Raw genomic sequence first — 20,525 nt, forward strand, 5'->3', positions numbered from 1 at the left:
GCAGATGAGCAGAGAGGGAGGCGATAAACCATGCCCACCAGCGCTACGCCCCTGCCTTCTCCTCCCACCCCCAGGCAGCCCCCTCCTCTGCCTCCGCCACCGCCACGGCAGCAGGAGGGATCAAGGGGAGACCCCCGGGAGAACTGTGGCATTCGTTAAGCGCTTAGTACGCGCCAAACACTGTCCTAAGGCCCGGAGCGAATACGAGCGAATCGGTTTGAACACGGCCCCTGTCCCGCCTGGGCCCTCACAGTCCTACTCCCCATTTGACAGACGAGGGAACAGAAGCGTAGAAAAGTGAAGTGATTCGCCCCAGGTCACGCAGCAGACAAGCAGCCTTCCGACTCCCGGGCCCCTGCTCCGGCCGCTAGGCCTCGTAGCTTCTCTTAAACCGAGAACATCCCCATCGGCGAGAAGCGGTCGGCCGGGAAGGGGAGGCCCGGGGCGCATCCCCCGCCCCCAGAGGGTATATCTGGGGGAAGGGGACCGCAAGACGGGGGGCTGAGAAAAACATTTATTCCGAGAAAGAGCGACACAGTCACTGGAGAACAGTGGCTGGGAGGTGTTGCGGGGGGGGGGGGGGGGGGGAAGAGGAAGCGGTCGGGAAAGAGATGATCTCGGCCGGAGGGTGGGGGCAGAGTGTGGATGCAGGCCCGGGCCGGGATTGGCCTGCGTCCCGGGGGGCCGGGGGGTCCCGGTGAGGGAAGAGGGGCAGCCGCGAGGGTCCGTACGCGGTCCGGTCCGGCGGGGACGGGAGGACGCGGGAAGGGGATGGGCGCCCGGGGGGGGAACGCGGGGCTTCACCGCGAAGCACGGCGTTCCCGGCTCGGCGGCGGCACGGGGTCAGGGCGGGGGTCACGCACAGGGCCCCGTCTGGAGCCTGAGGACCCCGCGGCTGTGCAGCTGCAGGAGCAGGGCGAACTCGCGGCTCATGTGGTGGGTGCGGGGCGGGGGGAGCCGGCCGTCGTAGTAATGGTGGGAGAGGGCCCGGCCCCGGGGGCCCAGGGGACAGAGCCGGAAGCCGTAGAGGCGGGGCGGGGCCCCCCGGCACAGCTCCAGGGCCGCGCTGGCCAGCATGAAGCCCGTGGACGGGCGGGCGGGCCGCAGGCCGCGGGCCTCCCGGTGGCGGGCCAGGCGGGCCAGGTAGCGCGGGTGCAGGAAGAGCACCTGGCCCCGGGGGCTCCCGCCGTCCTCCGGCGCCAGGGCCACCCGCAGCGACGCCGCCACGCCCGACAGGAAGGAGAAGACGGGCACCAGCAGCCGGGCTCCCCGCAGAGGGCGAAGTGCCGCCAGGAACGGCGCCCGCCGCCGCAGCGGGTTTCCCGAACCTGACGATACCAGAATCGGAAACTGGATCCTCGTGAAGCGCCCCGGCGCCGTCCCACACGCCGCGGCAGACGCGAGGCGACCTGGGTTCGGACGCGGACCCCCGTCCAGCCGGGGCCCACCCGGGCCTCATCCCCGTCCTACGGGTGAGGGAACCGAGGCCCGCAGGAGCGGAGCGACTCGCCCGAGGTCACACGCGACAGGCACGTGACGGAGCTGGGATCGGAAGCTAAGTCCTTCTGACTCCCGGGCCTGGGCTCCGTCCACCGGGCCACACCGCTTCTCCGGGGGCGGACCCCTCCCCGTCGTCACCAGAGGCCATCGGCCCTCGCCCCCACCCCCCGCCACTAGGGCCGTCACCTTTGGGACAGGATACTGGGGTTCAGGGTGACCAGATGGCTCTTGGTGCCCACATCCTGGGTCAGATCCAGAGGGGGCAGGTTAAACCTCGGGGTGGGGTCAGACGAGAGGGATTAGGGTCCCTAAAGGGGGGTGCCCTCCCCCCCTCCCTCCTTCCCCCGGCAACCCCCTCCGCCCGCCGGAGAGTCCCGCGGGCGGGGGCGGGATGACGACCGGGGCGACCCCGGGGGTCTCACCCGATGACAAAGCCGGCCCGGTCGATCTCCCGGACGCAGCGGCCGCCCCGCAGGATCCCCCCGCCGCCCACCACGGCGCGGTCCCGGGGCGCGGCGCCCGGCCCGAACGGGGACACCTGGGGAGGGGGCCGAGCTGAGCCGGGAGGACCGGGGGGGGGGGGAGACGGGGAGGGGGCGGCGGGGCGGGACCCCCCGTTCCCACAGACGGCAGACGCCTCCCCGCCCCCCCCCCCCCGACCTCGGGGAAGAGCCGTGGGAGACCGGAGCGCACGGCGATGTGGTGGCTGGGCTGTCCGTCCAGGGTCAGGGTGGAGCCCAGCGGGGCGTTGGTCTGGGTGACCACCAGCATGGAGCGGGCATCGCAGCACTGACGGAGCTTCCGTCCGCGGGGACGGGAGGGGGGCGGGGGGCAGGGGCAGACACGGGGTGGCGAATTGGGGAGGGCCGTGAGGGGCGACGGGGAGAGAGACCAGCGGGGGGAGGCGTCGGGGGGCCGCGGGGGAAGGCGACGAGGGGCGTGAGCGGTGCCGGGGGTGTTGAGGAGGAACTGTGGGGGAAGGCCATGAGGGGTTGGGGGGATCTCGAGTTCCCCGGGCTTGGGAGGCCGGAGGTCATGGGTTCAAATCCCGGCTCCGCCCCTTGTCGGCTTTGTGACTGTGGACAAGTCACTTCGCTTCTCTGTGCCTCGGTTCCCTCATCTGTCAAATGGGGACCCACTGTGAGCCTCACGCGGGACAACCCGACGACCCCGTCTCTACCCCGGCGCTCGGTGCTCTGCGCAAAGTGAGCGCTTAACGAGTACCAACGTTATCCGGTAACCTATTTGGAAACTCTCAGGGGAGGGTGATGAGGAGCGTGGTGGGCGCCGGGGGTGTTACAGGGGCACTTGGTGGGGGGAAGGTTGACGAGGGGGCCCGGGGGGCGTGTGTCGGGGGGCGGTCCGGGCAGGGCTCGGAGGGGGCATCGGAGGGAGGGGAGCAGGGCTTCTGCGTCTGTCTCACCGGTAGGAGCGTCGGCCAGCGGGGCTGTGGGTCCAGGGACAGGCGTCCGGCCGCACCGAGATGTTCCCGATCCAGTCCTCTTCCAGCCTGGGGACCGGCGGGGAGGTGGGGGGGGGGGGGGGTCCCGGGAGGGGCCTGGCCTGCAGGGGCGACACCTTCCCTCCCTCCCTGCCCCCCAACCCTCCCCCTCCCACCTTCCACGGGCCCCCCCAGCCCCGTGCCCCCCGTCCCCCCGGTCACTCACGGGTCGGGCAGGAGGTCCCAGCCCAGCGCCTTCCGCAGCTCCCGGCGGGACCCGGCCGAGGGGGGCGAGGGGCTGAGGGGGGCCGGGGGCCTGGGGGGGGAGGGAGGGGGTGGCCAACACGGGACCCTCCCCCCCGCCTTCCCTTCCCCATCTGCCCCCCAAGCCCCCGCTCTCTCCCCCATCTCCCCCCACCCCTCTGACCCCCCCCCCCCCCCGCCCCGGTCCCTCACCTGGGCGTTGGGGCGGGTCCGGGACGGGGCGGGGCCCACCACCACCTGCGGGGCGGGGAAGGACCTGAGGACCTGAAGGCCCGGGCCCCGCCCTCCCCCAACCTGCCCCCCGGGCCCCCCCCCCCCGCGCCCCCCGCACCTGACCGCCGTCCCGGGGGCCCCGGGGAGGAGGGGGAGGAGGAGGAGCAGGGCCAGGCCGCAGCCCAGCAGGGCCAGCGGGACCAGCGGGGCCCGAGGAGGGGGCGGCATCTCGGGCCTGGGGTGGGAGGGGAGGGGGCGGCCGCTCAGGCAAGGACGGACGGACGGACGGAGGGAGAGAGGGAGAGGCAGAAGGCCGGCCCCGCCCTGCCTGCCCGGGGCGCCCCCTACCGGGCGGGGAGCGGGGACGGCAGCCTGGCCCGCCCGGGGGAGCGCGCCCCCTACCGGCGGGGAGCGGGGACGGCAGCCTGGCCCGCCCGGGGGAGCGCGCCCCCTACCGGCGGGGAGCGGGGACGGCAGCCTGGCCCGCCCGGGGGAGCGCGCCCCCTACCGGCGGGGAGAGTTGTCGGCGTCGGGGCTCCCCTCAGCGCCGGGGATGAGGGGGGGAGCCCGCCCGGAGCGCCCCCTACCGGCGGGGAGGGCGGCGACCGGGGGCTCCCCCCAGGGCGAAAACCCCTCCCTCCTCCTCCTCCGGGCGGCCCGCGGGGATTGACTCCCCTGAAGCCGCCCGGGCCCGGGAGTCAGAAGGACCCGGGTTCTGATCCCCACTCTGCCATCTGCCCGCCACGTGACGAGTCGATTCCCGGCTCTGGGCCTCGGTTCCCTCATCTGCAAAATGGGGACTCGATACCTTTTCTCCCTCCTATTTAGACTGTTAGCCCCACATGGGACCGGATGACCTCGTATCTTACCCCGGCACTTGGTACTGTGCTTGACACTAAACGCTTAACAGAAACCACAATTATGATGATGATGTTGCACATTGGCTCACCTCACCCACCCCTCCCCTGCTCACAACCTTCACTCCCCCTCAGCCCCCCCAATGTGCCCCACGATAGCCCTGTCTGTGCCAATCGAGGGATGGCTCCCCCATCTCTCATCAAAACCCTCCCCGAATCCCCCCCCTTCTAAACCTTTCCCCGCCATTCTCAACGCCCCAAATCCTCTCCATCTTCCCAGCCACCTCAGCCCCGACAATCATCTATAGCCTTCCTCGGCCCTTGGACTTACGTCTACTCGACTGTTCGATGATTCAATTATCGATTCTGCCTCCGTTATCGGTAAAGATCCTGGCATCTGCCTCCCCCCTCGGCGCGAGCTGCTCGTGGGCGGGGGCCACGCATTCTTCATTCGGTCGGATTTATTGAGCGCTTACTGTGTGCAGGGCATTGTACTGAGCGCTTAGGATAGGATAGCTGAACAGTAAACGGTTACGTTCCCTGCCCGCGACGAGCTCGGTCTAGAGATGGTACCCGAGCGCTCAGAACAGAGCACAGCCCCCTCGGAGAAAGCACAGGAGTCGGAAGGACCTGGGTTCTAATCCCTGGCTCTGCCGGCTGCTTGTTGGGTTGACCCTGGGCAACTCACGTCACTTCTCCGTGCCTCGGTTTCTTCAACTGTAAAATGGGGATACCCATTCTCCCTCCCGTGAGCCCCACGCGGGACAGAGTAACTGTGTCCGGCTTAACTCACTTGGACTGACTGAGGTGCTCAGAATGGTTTGGACACACAGTAAGTGTTGTACAAATACCATTTAAAAAAACACAAAAACGTGGCGGAGCCGGGTTTGGAACCCAGGTCCTCCTGACTCCCACGCCCACGCTCTAGCCGCTCGGCCACACTGCTTTCCGTGCTCCTTCCCTTCTATCCCCCCCAGGCGCCCTCAGTCCGGGGCTGTGCCTATGCTGGGCTGAGGGGAGGGGGTCCCGTCTGTGGTAACACATCTGCCCAAAGAGGGGCACCCCCCAGCTCCCCAGTTTGGCTGCCCCCCTGAAGACACCCAGTCACTCCAGCTCCTGGGTGCACAGCTTTATTTACACAGACGGTGGGGTGGGGGACGGGAGGCGGGGGGTTTGTGCAGCCCTGGGCTCGCCCCTTCGAGGAGGGGGCTCCAAAGACTCGGGGTGGGGAAGGGAAAGCGGAGTTCCTGGCGCCTCTGCTCAGACCGTCCACTTCAGACACCTGCGGACAGAGATGAGTCCATGAGGCGGAGGGGGGACGGGGTGGCTCGAGTGCCGGAGGGCGTCCCCGGGTTGGAGCCCCCGCGCCCTTCTCCCCCACCCCCCGTCCCCCGGGGCGCCCCCTCTCTCCCCCACTGCTGGATCCGCCGGAGGTAGAGAGCGGCGCGGGAGCCGTGTGTGCGGATTCCGGGTGTCACCGGGGCACCGGCAGGGGCAGGGCGTCGGGGTGGGGGGTGGTCCCGGCCTTACCCGGGTCTCGTGGTGGGTGCCCAGGCAGCGCACGGTGCAGTAGCGGGCCCCGCAGGACACGCACGGTGTAGGGGGAGGGGAAGCCGCACACGGCGCAGAACGGCCGCTGGGGCCGCGACGACCGGAGCCGCACACGCCGTCACGTAGTTGGGGCCCTCCGCCGTGCTCAGTTCTGCGCGGGACCGACGGACGGACGGGCGGACGGACGCTCCATCACCCCCTCCGTCCCTCCCCCACGCCAGGGCCGGCCACCCCTCCCCGCCCGCCCCGCCGGCTACCTGCTCCTCCAGCAGGGCCTGGAAGTTTCTTCCGGAAACGAAGCTTGAAGTGGTCCCCCGGGTCTTCTTCTTCTTCTTCCTGGGGGGACACGACCCCGACCTCAGCCCGGCTCCCGCTGTCCCTGCCCACCCAACACCCACCTCCTGCCCTCCTCCCCCCGCTCACTTCCGCACCCCGAGGCACTGGCTTTTAAATTCTAGAGCTGTCGCTCGTGTGTCTGCTTCAATCTCTTGTCCTCTCTCCCGAGCACTCGGAACACGCTCTGCACAAAGTAAGCGCTCAGTTGATGCCCTTGATTGACCGATTGATATTCAAACCCTGTTGGTTCTCCCTTCTAACTTCTCTGGAACCTCTCCCTTCCTCTCCATCTACTCCCGGACCTCGAGCTCGTCTATCTGGCCGCCGACCCTCGGGCCTGGAACGCCCTTCCCTCCTCCTCCCCACCTTCAGAGCCATCCTGAAAAAATCACATCTCCTCCGAGAGGCCTTCCCTGACTAAGCCCTCCCTTCTGCGTCACTTGGACCTGCACCCTTTATGTCAATCAGTCGCATTTCTGACGTGTGTAAGTGCTTTCCTCTTCTCCCACTCCCTTCTGCGTCACCCTGACTTGCTCCCCTTATTCATCCATTCTCCCAGCCCCACACCGCTTATGTCTCTATCTGTCATTTTATTTATTTCTATGAGTCTCTGTCTCCCCCTCTAGACTCTCAGCTCCTAATGGGCCGGGAATATGTGTGTTTATTGGTCTACTGTCCTCTCCCAAGCGCTTCGTCCAGTGCTTTGCACGTGGTAAGCGCTCGGTAAATACGACTGAATTGAAGAATTGCCTATTTTGATATTCACCCCTTCCCCAGTCCCAGAGCGTAGACTTAGTGCTGGGAGTCAGAAGGATGTGGGTTCTAAACCTGGCTCCGCCACTTGCCTGCTGCGTGACCTTGGGCAAGTCATTTCACTTCCCCGGGCCTCAGTTTCCTCATCTGTAAAAGGGGGATTGAGGCTGTGAGCCCCACATGGGACAGGGATTCTGTCCAACCCGATTTGCTTGTATCCACCCCCGCGCTTAGTACACTGCCTAGCACACAGTAAGCTCTTAAATACCACAATTATTATTATACATATCCACCTGTAATATATTTTAACGTCTGTCTCGGCCTTTAGCCGGTAAACTCCTTGTGGGCAGGGCTCGTGTCTACTTAGTTTATTGAACGGCTCTCTCCCAAGCAGTTAGTACAGTGCCCCGGACACAGCGAGTGCTCAATAAATACCACCGATTGAGACACTGGCAAAGGACCGCTTGCCTTTCCCCACCACCTCATCGGTCCCAGTTGCTCGCGTTCCCTGCCTTCCAAGCCGCCGGTGGCCCACCCCTGCTGGTCCCCAGTCTCACCAGTATCGGCGTCGTCGTGGAACTGGGGCAGCCGCTTCCCCAGCTGCAGCTGCAACAGGCCGGCGTGAGGGTCATCTTGGAAGTTGTCGTTCTCCAAGGCCTCCAGCTGGCGGGTCATCCGCCGCTGTCGCGTGGCCCGGTCCAACACCCGCCGCTGCCCGGGGGCTTGGGATCGCACTGGGGAGGCGGAGGGAAGGGGAAACTGAGGAAGGGAAGGGTCGGGGGAGAGAGCGGGGACCTCAACAAGGGGGAACCGCCGGAAGGAGAGGAAGGAGGGAATCCAGACTCAAGGAGGGGAGACAGGCAGGGTGATAAGGGCCCAGTGGTCAAAGGGCCGCTCTGGAAGCCGTGCGGTGGATGAAGCCAGAGGCGCTGTGTTCTAATCCCGGCTCCACCACTCGCTCGCTCCGTCACCTCGGGCAAGTCGGCCTGGCGCGGTGCAAGAGCCGCGGGCCTGAAAGCCGGAGGTCCCGGGTTCGAGCCCCAGCTCTGACACCCATTCCGTGTGGCCTTGGGTAGGTCGCTTAACCGCCCCTTGCCTCAGTTTCCCCGGCTGTAAACTGGGGGGTAATAACACCTGAACCCTACCACGCAGGGGTGTAGTGAGGAGTAAATGACTAAAGAATCTAAGGCGCTTTGGTAATAAAAGCACCACCTAGAAACACAAGCTTGCAGAAGCAGCGTGGCTCAATGGAAGGAGCCCGGGCTTGGGAGTCAGAGGTCATGGGTTCGAATCCTGGCTCCCACATCTTGGCTGCTGCGTGGCCTTGGGCAAGTCCCTTTACTTCTCTGTGCCTCAGTTACCTCATCTGTGAAATGGGGATTAACTGTGAGCCTCACTCGGGACAAACTGATGACCCTGTATCTACCCCAGCGCTTAGAGCTCTGCACATAGTAAGCGCTTAACAAATCCCAACATTATTTACTCCTCCGAGCCTCAGTTCCTGCAAAACGGGGCTTCAATACTCATTCTTCCTTCGACGGTGAGCGCCATGTGGGACAGGGGCCTGATTAACTGATCTCTAGCCCAGCGCTCAGAGCAGTGCTTGACACATAGTGAGCGCTGGGGAAAAAAAAAGGCAGAAAAGGGCGCTGGGGGGGGGAGGAAGAGGAGGCTGGAGGGGAAAGAGCAGCAGAGGGTGTGCAGAGAAGGAAAGAGGGAGAAGGCCGCACAAGTCAGCAAGGGGGTGGGGGGGAGGTGCAAAAGTCAGAGGCGTCCCGTAGGGGGCGCGCTTGCCCGCGGGTGACGACTCACCCGCCGGCTTCTTCTCCACCATGTCGGTGCCAGGGCGATGGCGCAGGCGCACTAGGAAACCCCGCGGCCCCCGCCCCCGCACTTCCGGCCCCGCCCCGCTCTAGTCGGGGCAGACCCACATCCGGTCCCGCCCCTCGTCCCTGCCGGGGAGCCGCCCCGTCGGCCCCCTCGTGTTTCCCGGAGACCCCTCGGGGGGCTCCACCTCGCTCTGCTCCTCGGTGGCGGAGGGGGGGGCTTCCTAAGGGCGAGCCCTGCTGTCGGGTCGCCACGCCTGGTAGGGGAGAGGGCGCTTCCGGTGACGTCACGAAGGGGAGCCGTCGACGGGGTGGGTTTCCGGCGGTGACGTCATCGGCAGGGGGCGGGGCCAGACTCTGGAATGCGTAGTGACGGGGGGGGAGGAGGTGAGCGGGGAGGGGGCGTCCCGCTCCTCCCCGCCCCCTCCCTTCTCCGATCCGTCGCCTCGGGCTTCACTTTCTGCCCCGGTGGGGCGTCCTCCCCCCAGGCCACGCCCCCTCCTCCGCAGGGACCAATGGAGGCCCTCGTTTCCCGCGAGGTCCCGCCCCCTCCGCCCGGGGCGGCCAATGGGCTTCTCCCCGGGCTGCGGGCGCCCCCCGGCGGCCGCCGTGAGAACCGCAGCCCGCCCCACCCCGCCGTCCGTCCGTCCGGTGTCGGTCCCTGTGTCCGTCCCGTGTCGGTCCCGTGTCGGTCCCGTGTCGATGGCGGCCCCGCGCCCCGCGTTCCCGTCGCTGCTCCTGCTGCTGCTGCTGCTCCTGCCGGGGCTCCCGGCCGCCCGGGCCGGGGACGGGCCCCCCGCCGGAGAGAGAGTCAACCCAGGTCCACCCCGGCAGGGGGAGGGGGAAGGGGAGGGAACCGGGCGCTCAGTACAGTCCCTGCTACCAGTAGGGAGCCCCAGAGCAGACACCGCCATCATCATGAGGATGATGATGGTGATGATGATGACCCGGGGAGCGGGAGCAGGAGGGGGGGGGAGGTAAATGGGAGGTCTGGGGGGTTGTGCTCTAGGTTGGGGGGGGGGGAGGGGGGTCTTTAGCCGATGTGAGATGGGGACCCTCAGTCTCCCCCCACGCCCGGGTGCCCCTTAGTTCATCATTTATTGAGCGCTTACTCTGTACTAAGCGCTCAGGAAAGTCCAATGCCACTGAACGAGCGGACGCCTTCCGTGCCCACAAGGGCACTGTACTAAGCGCGCAAGAGAGTCCAATGCAACAGAATGAGCAGACGCCTTCCCTGCCCACAAGGGCACTGTACTAAGCGCTCAGGAGAGTCCAATGCAACAGAATGAGCAGACGCCTTCCCTGCCCCCAAGGAGCTTGGCCAGCGGGAATCCCGAGGCGGGCCCCCAGGCTCCCATTCATTCATTCATTCAGTCGGATTTATTGAGCGCTCGCTACGTGCAGAACACTGGACTAAGCGCTTGGAACGGACCTTTGGGCAGATAGAGACAATCCCTGCCCATTGACGGGCTCACGGTCTAATCGGGGGACTCCCTCCACCCCTCATTCTGGGCAGCGGGAAGGGAGGGGAGGTGGGGCCTCAGTTTCCCCCCTGGGGCCTCCCCCTGCCCGGCTCAGGTTTCTGTTTTTTACCGGGAAACAGGCTGGCGATCGTCTGCGGCGCCGGGCCCCGGCCTTCCCGGCTCGGGGCGGTTCGGAAGCTCAGGGTCCGGGATCCGGTGAGAGCCCTGTGTGTCCTTGTGTCCCTTAGAGAAGCTGCTGGTGATGACGGCGGCCACGGAGGAGACGGAGGGCTACAAACGCTTCCTGCGCACCGCCCGCCACTTCAACTACACCGTGCGGGTAGCCCACCCCAGCCCCACACCAGCCCCAACGGGGGCCGGGGGCCCCTGGGCGGCGGGGCTTCTGGGGAGCCGGGAGGGTGGGGGGTCCCACGTCCTGAGGCCCCGGGGGCCCGGGAGGGTGGGGGTCTTGGGTCCCCGGGGGAGCAGGGAGGGCAGAGGTCGTGGGTCCCAGGTCCCGAAGGATCTGCGCGGGCAGGAGTTGTGGGTCCCAGGTCCTTGGGCAGCCAGGAGGGTGGAGGTCCCGGGTCCCAGGGCCTGGAGGAGCGGGGAGGGGGAGAGTCCCAGGTCCCCAGGGAGCGGGGAGGGTGGGGGGTCTCGCATCCCTTGTCCCCGGGGAGAACAGCGGTGTGGGGGGTCCCGGGTCCCTTGGGGGGGTGGATGGCTGAGCCCCGTGTCCCGCAGACGCTGGGCCTGGGGGAAGAGTGGCGCGGGGGGGACGTGGCGCGGACGGTGGGCGGAGGGCAGAAGGTCCGCTGGCTGAAACAAGAGATGGAGAAGCACGCCGACCGCGAGGACCTGGTCATCTTGTTCGTGGACAGGTGAGAGCCCCGGCCCCAACCAGCCGCGGCTGGAGAGGCCGAGGGGGGCGGCGGGGAAAGGGGCCAGCGGAGCCGGGGCCGACAGCAGGCTGGAGGAGAGGTGGGGGCCGCGGCTGGGTCGTCATCGTCATCATCGGCGGTATTTATTGAGCGCTTGGTGTGGGCAGAGCACTGGACTAAGCATTTGGGAGAGAGCAAAAGAACAATAAGCACATTCTCTGCCCACAACGAGCTTCCAGTCTAGAGGGGGAGACTGTCATTAATCTTCCTCCAAGATGCGAGTCTGCCAACTGCTGATCCTGAGAGTCAGAAGGACCTGGGTTCTAATCCCAGCTCCACCACTTGTCTGTGTGTGACCTCGGGCAAGTCACTTCACATCTCTGTGCCTCAGTTCCCTCGGCTGGAAAATGGGGATTAAGACCGGGAGCCCCACGTGGGACAGGGACTGTGTGCCAACCTGCTTAGCTTGGCTCTACCCCAGCATTTAGAATGGTGCTTTTTATTCCTGGCTCCTCCTCCCTGTCCTCTTCCTCTCTCTTCCTCTTCTCTTCCTCCTCCCTCTTCCTCTTCCCGGGCCCGCTGCTGTCCTTCGCCCTCCCCCGCAGCTATGACGTGCTGCTGGCCGGGAGTCCCCTGGAGCTGCTGTGGAAGTTCGTGCAGAGCGGGAGCCGCCTGCTCTTCTCGGCCGAGGGTTTCTGCTGGCCCGAGTGGAGCCTGGCCGACAGCTACCCGCCCCTCAGTGCCGGCAACGGCAAGCGCTTCCTCAACTCGGGCGGTGAGTGGTCCGGGGCAAGGGGCGGGCCGGTGAAGGGGGTGAGACCCCCTCCCCCAGGCGAGGGGCCGGGACCCCCGGGCTAAGCCGCTGTCCGGGCCAGGGTTCATCGGGTTCGCTCCGACGGTGCACCGCCTGGTCCGGCAGTGGAAGTACAAGGACGACGATGACGACCAGCTCTTCTACACCCGCCTCTACCTGGACCCCGGGCTCAGGGTGAGTCGGACGGTCCGTCCGGGGGCCGCGGGGTCGGCCGGGCAGCCCCCGGCCCCTAGCTTGGGGAGGGAAGAAGGGGGGAGGAGGGGAGGGCGCACGCGTACGTCTAACCCGCTGCCTTCCCGACCCCTGAGGTGGCTCCTCCGGTCCCTCCTGCCTTCGGTCCCGCCACCCAGAGACCCTTGGGGGAGGATAGAGATGGAGACACGGGAGCAGAGAGACCAGGAAAGGGGGTGGGGGGAGAAGCGGAAAGTCCCGGGGAAGGGAAGGGGGAGTGCGACAAGGAGCCCCCTACCTAACCCTGGAGGGCTTCGCTAACCAGGGTCTCTTGGGCTGAGGTGGGGGGGCAGGGGTGGGGCTCGATCTTGCCTTGGGGGCCAAAGGAGAATCAGTCCATCGGTGGTATTTAGTGAGCGCTTCTTGGATGCAGAGCACTTGGGAGAGCACCATAAAGTCATTAGATGGGATCCCTGCCCTCGAGTTTAAGGTCCTGGTGGGGGAGTGGGTCATCGGGGGGAAGCTGCCTTATTAAAACATCCCATGCTCTGTGCTCCCTCCTCGCAGGAGAAGCACGGGCTGGCCCTGGACCACAAATCCCGCATTTTCCAGAACCTCAACGGGGCCCTCGGTGAGCTGAGGGGGAAGGGAGCGGGGCCGGGGCAGGGAGACTCCGTGTCGGTCCGGGGTAAAAGCTGCCGGTCTCCCTGCCCGGCCAAAACTTGGGGTGAGAGGGCGTCCCCATGGAACCAGAGGCAGGCATGGGGGACACCAAGTGTCTGCCTTTCCTCCCGCCCCCAGACGAGGTTGTTTTGAAGTTTGAGAAGAACCGGGTCCGCGTCCGGAACGTGGCCTACGACACGCTGCCCGTCGTCATCCACGGCAATGGCCCCACCAAGGTACCGACCCTCGACCCCTTACCACCCCCGTGACCCTCCTTCTGCTTCTGTAATAACAACAGTGATTCTGGTACTTGTTAGCTACCGTAAGTACCTTGCTCTTACTTATGTGCCAAGCGCTGTTCTAGACACTGGGATAGGTACAAGGTAATCAGGTTGGACACCGTCCTTATAATAATAATTACAGTATTTTCGTGTGCCCAGCACCGTCCTAAACACTGGGGTAGTACGGGTGATCAGGCTGGACACAGTCCTTATAATAATAATTGTGGTATTTCTTAAGTGATTAATATGTGCCAAGCACCGTTCTAAGCGCTGGGGTAGATACAGGGTAATCAGGTTGGACACAGTCCCTGTCCCACTTGGGGCTCAAAGTCTTAATCCCCATTTAACAGACGAGGTAACTGGGACCCAGAGAAGTTATGACTTGCCCAAGGTCACCCAGCAAAGCGGTGGCGGAGCCGGGATTAGAAACCACATCCTCTGACTCTTGCCACTAGGCCACGGGGCTCCTAGTCTCGATCCTCGTTCTACAGATGAAGGAACGGAGGCCCGGAGAAGGGAAGTGGCTTGCCCAAGGTCACACGGCAGATAGGCGGCGGAGTCGGCATTAGAACCCAGGCCCTTCTGACTCCCGGGCCCGGGCTCTATCCACTAAACCACGCTGCTTCCATCCCATATCCCGACACCTTTGACATCCCGTGGGATGGGGGACGCTCCAGAGGTTGACCCCTTGGTGACCTGTGTGACCCTGGAGTGCCCCCCTTAGCTTGAGGACTTCGAAGAGGGGCCGGGGTCACGGCTCACGGTGACCCCGCCCCCTCCCAGCTGCAGCTCAACTATCTGGGCAACTACGTCCCCAACGCCTGGACCTACGAGGGCGGCTGTGGCTTCTGTGCCCAGGACCGGCGAAATCTGACGGGGGTCCCTGTGAGTAGGTGGTACTCGGGGGGAGGAGGAAGCAGGGGCATATGGGGCCTAGACTGGCTGGCTGAGGGTCCCGGGGTGGGGGATCTTGGGGGTCGTGAGGAGGGGGAGACCCTGATTATCATTATAATGAATATTTTATTAATCATTAAGGATAATTATTCATCGACGATACGATCACATATAACTAATATTAGTTCTTGTACTAATATAACAATCATAGTCATTAAATGCTTACTATGTGCCAAGCACTTCTCTAAGCACTGGGGTGTTTGGATCGGACCCAGTCCCTGGCCCAGGTGGGGCTCTCTGTCTTGATCCCCCCTTTTCAGATGAGGTAACCGAGGCACAGTGAAGTGACTTGCCCGAGGTCACTCAGTAGAGAAGTGGCGGAGCTGGGATGAGAACTTGGCCACTGGGCCATGAGGGAGGGATCGGGGGGTGGGGGCTGCGTGTTTGCGGAGCAGCCGGGGGATGGTGTGAGTGGGGAACGGCGGGGGGAGAGGGGTCCCGGGGTTAATGGCTTTCGCCCCCTCCCCTCGCTCCACAGGACAGTGAGCTGCCCCGGGTGCTTCTCGGCCTGTTCGTGGAGCAGCCGACCCCCTTCCTGCCCCAGTTCCTGCAGAGGCTGCTCCTCCTCGACTATCCCTCCTCCCGCCTCAGCCTCTTCCTTCACAACAGTGTATGTGAGACCCCCTCCCCACCCCGCTACACTCCCGACTCCCCTGTGCCGCTCCCTCCCCTCATCGCCTCACGCTCCAACGCCGGGATCCCCGTTCGCCCTTGACCTCTCTTCATCCCCAGCCACCTCTGGGGGGGGGGGAACACCCCCAAATATCCGTCCTCAACTTCCCATCTGCCAGTCAGTGGTTCCTGCGTGCACAGCACTGGACTGAGCGCTTGGGAGAGGACAACGGAACAGTAAAACAGAGTCGGCAGACAGGTTCCCCGCTCACGGCGAGCTGACGGTCTGAGAGCTTACGGTCTAGTGGTTAGTAACAAACCGCAAGGCCCCATTTTGAAAAACACCCCCAACCCCGGTGAACATTAGCTACAAGAAAGGGAACTCTTGGGGCAGGAGGAGCTGAATTCAGACACTTCCCCGCTCCGGCCAACGTGCCTCGACTCTGCGGGGCTTCTCTCTCGACTGTAAGCTCGCCCTCCTCGCTGTGAGCTGGTTCTTCTAGCCTGTAATCCGTCCTCGACCGAGCTCACGCTCTAGACCGTGAGGGCGTCCTCCACCAAACTCCCCCTCTAGACTGCACGCTCGTCCCCAAGACCGTCAGCCTGTCCTCGGCCGAGCTCCTCCGGACCGTAAGCCCGTCCTCGACCGAACCGGTGCTCTAGACCGTGAGCTCGTCCTCCGCGCCGTAAGCTTGTCGGCTGCCAAGCTCTCCCTCTAGATTGTAAGCCCGTCCCCTAGCGAGCTCGCCCTCTGTGAGCCTGTTGTCCTCCAACCTGCAAGCTCACTGTGGGCAGGGAACGTGTCTTCCAACTCTGTTTTACTCTCCCAAGTGGCCAGTGCTGTGCTCTGCCTAGAGAAAGCACTCAGTAAAGACAGCTGATGGATTTATTCTCTCCCAGGGGTCAAGCCGCCCCACCTCCCGCAGCGGGGTGGGGACCCCGGGCCCAGGCCCACCAGCCCACGACCCCCTAACGGCGGCGGCCCCTCCCTCGTGCAGGAGGTGTATCACGAGGCCCACGTGGAGGCCCTGTGGGAGCAGCTCAGGACCAGGTTCTCGACCGTCCAGCTGGTGGGACCCGAGGAGGCGCTGACCCAGGGCGAGGCGCGAGACATGGCCATGTGAGTGAGCGGGGTCAATCCGGCCCGTCCCCCGCCTCTGCACCCCAGCCTTCAGCGGGCAGAATCCCTCTCGTCCCGACAGCGTGTCGGGACCCCGGGGGCGGGGGGTGGACACGCCAGCTTCCTTCCCCTGCCACGACGTCGGCTCACGGGCCCACCCACCCTCCGGCCCCCCTCCGCAGGGACAGCTGCCGCCAGGACCCCTCGTGTGACTTCTACTTCAGCCTGGACGCCGACGCGGTGCTCACCAACCCCCGTACCCTCCTCAGCCTCATCGAGGAAGACAGGTCCGTATCCGGTGGTCCGCGTCCCGGTCGGGCCAGCCGTGCCATCGTGTGCTTGCAATCGTTGCCGCTCACGCTCAATAATAAGAATAGCGATGATGATGATAATCGGACTCGTTAAGTGTTTACTTTGTGCCGAGCGCTGGGGTAGATACAGATCGATCAGGTTGGACGCAGCCCCCGTCCCACCTGGGGCTCCTCACGCTCGTAATCCCCACTTTCCAGATGAGGGAACTGAGGCCCAGAGAAGTGAAGTGACTTGCCCAAGGTCGCACAGCGGACACGTGGCGGAGCTTGCTCTAGAAAGGATGGTTCGCTTTTGCACCCCGATCTCGATGCGCTGACTGCGGGCGTACACCTTTCTCTGGGACGCAGCGTGGCCTCTTGGAAAGAGTCCGGGGCTGGGAGTCAGAAGACCCGAGTTCTAGTGCCAGCTCTGCCAACTGCCTGCTGGGTGGGTGACCTTGGGCCGGTCGCTTCACTTCCCTGGGCCTCGATTTCCTCATGTGGAAAATGGGGGTGCGATTCCAGTTCCGCCTCCTCTTCGGACCGTGAGCCCCGACTGCGTGGCCTAGTGGATAGAACCCGGGTCCGGGAGTCAGAAGGGCCCGGGTTCTCTTCCCGGCTCCGCCACCTGTCCGCTGGGTGACCTTGGGCAAGTCACTTCTCTGGGCCTCAGTCACCTCGTCTGAAAAGTGGGGATTAAGACCGTCAGCCCAATGTAGGACAGGGACTGTGTCCAATCCAATTAACTTGAATCCACCGCAGCGCTGCGTATGATGCCCGGCACATCGTCAGCGCTTAATAAATAACACGATTATTATTATCTTGTAGCTACCCCCAGCGCTTAGTATGTTGCTTGGCTCTTAGCGAGTGCCTAACAAATACCACCGTGATTATTTCTCCCTCCTGCCTAAATAATTTAAGGGTCTGCTTCCCCTGCTAGATTTCAAGCTCCTTGAGGGCAGGGGTTGTGTCTACTAACTAATAATGTTGGTATTTGTTAAGCGCTTATTATGTGCAGAGCACTGTTCTAAGCGCTGGGGTAGACACAGGGGAATCAGGTTGTCCCACGTGGGGCTCACCGTCTTAATCCCCATTTTACAGATGAGGGAACTGAGGCACAGAGAAGTGAAGTGACTTGCCCCCAGTCACACAGCTGACATGTAGCAGAGCTGGGATTCGAACTCATGAGCCCTGACTCCAAAGCCCGTGTTCTTTCCACTGAGCCACGCTGCTTCCCATGACTCCTAACTCCACATACTTGCCCCAAGCGTTCAGTGCAGTGCTCCGCGCGTAGTAGGTGCTCGTTAAATACTAATTGGCGATCGAATGCGACGACCGATAATTAGCGGCCACCCCCTCCCACGTAATCCTCCCTCTCCTAACTCTGCTTCTCTCCTCACAGAGCTCCATCTCTTTCTGCCCCCAGCTTCTCCTCGCTTCCTCCCCGGTCCCCCCGGCCCTCTCAGAGCCCCCGGCCGGGCTCACCCCGACTTCCCTCTCCCCTCCCCCGCCCAGGAAGGTGGTGGCCCCCATGCTCTCCCGCCACGGCAAACTCTGGTCCAACTTCTGGGGGGCCCTGAGCCCCGAGGAGTACTACGCCCGCTCCGAGGACTACGTGGAGCTGGTGCAGAGGAAGAGGGTGTAAGTGCCCCGGCTCCTGCTCCCAGAAGCCCTCGCGGGAGGCGGGGGTCGGGGACGCGGGGACCGGGGGTCGGGGACGCGGGGACCGGGGGTCGGGGGGAGGCCCCGGCGGCCCGTGGGAGGCGGGAGGGGAGGATCCGGGCGCGCGTCCGTGGCGGGGAGGCAGGGGGGCGGCCCGTTTGACCCCCGGGTTCGGATCCGCCCCCACAGGGGCTTGTGGAACGTGCCTTACGTGGCCCAGGCCTACCTGGTGCGGGGGGAGACGCTGCGGTCGGAGCTGCCCCAGCGGGGGGTTTTCACCCTCGAGGAGACCGACCCCGACATGTCCTTCTGCAAGAGCCTGCGTGACAAGGTGAGGCGGAGGGCCGGGGGCCCCGGATCCCTGGGTCCCCGGGGCCCGGGCTGACTCTACCCCACCGATCCCAGGGCATCTTCCTCCACCTCAGTAACCAGGAGGAGTTCGGGCGCCTGGTGTCCACGGCCCGCTACGACACGGACCACCTGCACCCCGACCTCTGGCAGATCTTCGACAACCCCCTGGTGAGGCGCGGCCCGGGTTCTCGGGGGCCGGGGGAGGAGGGCTGGGGGGCCGCTCCCTGAAATCTCCCTCCCCACAGGACTGGCGAGAGAAATACATCCACCCCAACTACAGCCTGGCCCTGGAGGGTGAAGGCGTGGAGCAGGTGAGGCCTCCATCCATCGATCGGTGGCATCTATCGAGCGCCGACTTTGGGCCGAGCACTGTATCGAGCGCCTGGGATAGTCCAGTACAACAGAATTAGCAGGCACCTCAGCTCAGGCCCCTTCCCGCCACCTTCCCACTCGCTCTCTCTCCCACTTCCTCTCCCTGTGCCTTTCCCAGCCCTGCCCAGATGTGTACTGGTTTCCAGTCCTGTCGGACCGGATGTGCGACGAGCTGGTGGAGGAGATGGAGAACTTCGGCCAGTGGTCCGGCGGTCGCCATGAGGTCGGGAGCCGGAGGGGGGTTGCGTAGGGAGGGGGATGGAAGGGGACAGTGGGGGTGGAGAGAAAAGGGGGTGACCTTAGGGTAAGATTGGAGCTTGGATAATCCTCCTCCCCTCTCTGGGGGGTCTGGACCGGGCCTAGTCCGCTGCCCCTTTGTAAGTTATTAATAGTAGTAATAATAGGTACTTGCTAGTGCTTACTTTGTGCCAAGCACTGTTTTAAGCGCTGGGGTAGATAAAAGTTAATCAGGTTGGAGACGGCTCCTCTCTGGATTGGAAGCTTCGTGGGGGCAGGGAACGTGGCTACCGATCCCATCTACCATTTGCTTCGTCAGGTGCTCTGCACACAGTAAGTGCTCCATACCACTCATTGAGGGAGAGGGCCTTTTTTTTTTTTTTTAACACGGTACTTAAGTGCTTACTTTGTGCCAGGCGTCGTGCTGAACGCTGGGGTAGATCCGAGGTAACCAGGTTGGACACACTGCACGTCCCACGGAGTCTCAGTTCCCTCGTCTGTAAAATGGGGATTAAGGTAGAGGGAAGTGACGTGACCGGCCCAGGGTCACACAGCAGACCGGCGGCGGAGCCGCCGTCTCGACTGGCCCCCGTTGCTTCTCCGGCTTGCCTCGGGGAGGACGTCTCTAAGGCTTTCTCTGAGAGGATCGGGGAGTGGAGCGACGCAGCGAGATACAGAACACCCCCCCCAGTCCGTCGCTCCGGACCCCCAGCGGTCCCCGGAGCGGTGGGTGCCCTCCGTAGGGGTGCCTGACCTCGTGCCCCTCCCCCCCGCCCACCCCAGGACACCCGGCTGGCGGGCGGCTACGAGAACGTGCCCACGGTAGACATCCACATGAACCAGGTGGGCTACGAGAAGGAGTGGCTGAAGGTGCTGTCCGAATACATCGCCCCCATGACCGAGAGCCTCTTCCCGGGCTACCACACCAAGGTAGGGGGCAGCCGACGGGGTGGGGGGGTGGGGGAGGCCTCTCCCGGAGGGCTCCCCACGATCCCGCCCTCCCCCCACCCCGTCAGGCCCGGGCGGTGATGAACTTCGTGGTCCGCTATCGGCCGGACGAGCAACCGTCCCTGCGGCCCCATCACGACTCTTCCACCTTCACCGTCAACATCGCCCTCAACAGCAAAGGCCGCGATTACGAGGTCAGTGCCCGCCGGGGTCCGGCCGGGGGTTGGGGGGTCTCGGCACCCCCCCTCCACCGACCCCTTCCCCGTCTCTGACCTACCAGGGTGGGGGCTGCCGCTTCCTGCGCTACGACTGCCGCGTGGCCGCCCCCCGCAAAGGCTGGAGCCTCCTGCATCCGGGCCGGCTGACCCACTACCACGAGGGGCTGCCCACCACCCGCGGCACGCGCTACATCATGGTCTCCTTCGTCGACCCCTGACCCCTCCGCTCCGCCGCCGCGCCTTCCCCGGAGGCCGGGGAGAGGGCCGGGCGAGGCCCGGACCGGCCCAGGCCCGGGGACCCAACGCCGGGACGGAGGGGGGCGGGAGGAGCCTCGCCCCCCCATCGCCGCCTGTGGCTTCCTCCCCGGACACCTCCCTCTCAGGTCGCCCCCCCGACCCGGGGGCCCGCGGTCCGGCCCCGGGACGGACAGCGGGGGAGGGGGCCCGGGGGTGGTCCTCGTAGTAAATTATTGAAGTGTGCCCCTCCCCGCCACCTCCTGGCAGGCAATAAAGGACCATTTGTAAGCGGGTCTCTTCCGGTGAGGCGGGCGGGGGCGGGGTGGGTGGAATCCGACAGGTTCTGCGGCCCTGACGGGGGGGTAGCTCCCCTTCCTGTTCAGTCGGGGCATGAGACTCCTGGGGTGCCCCGGTCACCGACGGGTACGGCGCTAATTGCTTAGTTCAGTGCTTTGCACGCTACGATAGGCAGATAGGACCGAAGGAACCAACAGTTCCTGGGCCTCGGAC

At 64.9% G+C, this 20,525-nt stretch overlaps 1 protein-coding gene across 1 annotated transcript; it reads left to right on the forward strand.

Annotated features, from left to right (window-relative positions):
* The first annotated feature begins 9,381 nt into the window (after positions 1-9,381).
* PLOD3 (procollagen-lysine,2-oxoglutarate 5-dioxygenase 3) lies at positions 9,382-20,303 on the forward strand. The gene is made up of 19 exons (XM_029055855.2): positions 9,382-9,561; positions 10,453-10,544; positions 10,949-11,085; positions 11,691-11,860; positions 11,961-12,073; positions 12,638-12,701; positions 12,872-12,969; positions 13,798-13,899; positions 14,447-14,578; positions 15,579-15,700; positions 15,883-15,987; positions 17,506-17,631; positions 17,842-17,983; positions 18,058-18,171; positions 18,249-18,314; positions 18,494-18,598; positions 19,396-19,542; positions 19,629-19,754; positions 19,841-20,303. Exons 1-19 carry the CDS (start codon positions 9,444-9,446, stop codon positions 19,994-19,996), a joined length of 2,235 nt encoding a protein of 744 aa, XP_028911688.1. The 5' UTR covers positions 9,382-9,443; the 3' UTR covers positions 19,997-20,303.
* Positions 20,304-20,525: the final 222 nt, after the last annotated feature.

This window comes from Ornithorhynchus anatinus, chromosome X5 (assembly GCF_004115215.2).
Source record: "Ornithorhynchus anatinus isolate Pmale09 chromosome X5, mOrnAna1.pri.v4, whole genome shotgun sequence".
NCBI classification, from domain to species: domain Eukaryota; kingdom Metazoa; phylum Chordata; class Mammalia; order Monotremata; family Ornithorhynchidae; genus Ornithorhynchus; species Ornithorhynchus anatinus.

Bases quoted from the DNA above. Each gene is read 5' to 3' on its own strand.
- PLOD3 (XM_029055855.2), top strand. From the start codon at position 9,444: ATGGCGGCCCCGCGCCCCGCGTTCCCGTCGCTGCTCCTGCTGCTGCTG. The intron at 15,701-15,882 runs GTGAGTGAGCGG...CCCCCTCCGCAG, and splicing joins GAGGCGCGAGACATGGCCAT to GGACAGCTGCCGCCAGGACC. The intron at 18,599-19,395 runs GTCGGGAGCCGG...CGCCCACCCCAG, and splicing joins GGTCCGGCGGTCGCCATGAG to GACACCCGGCTGGCGGGCGG.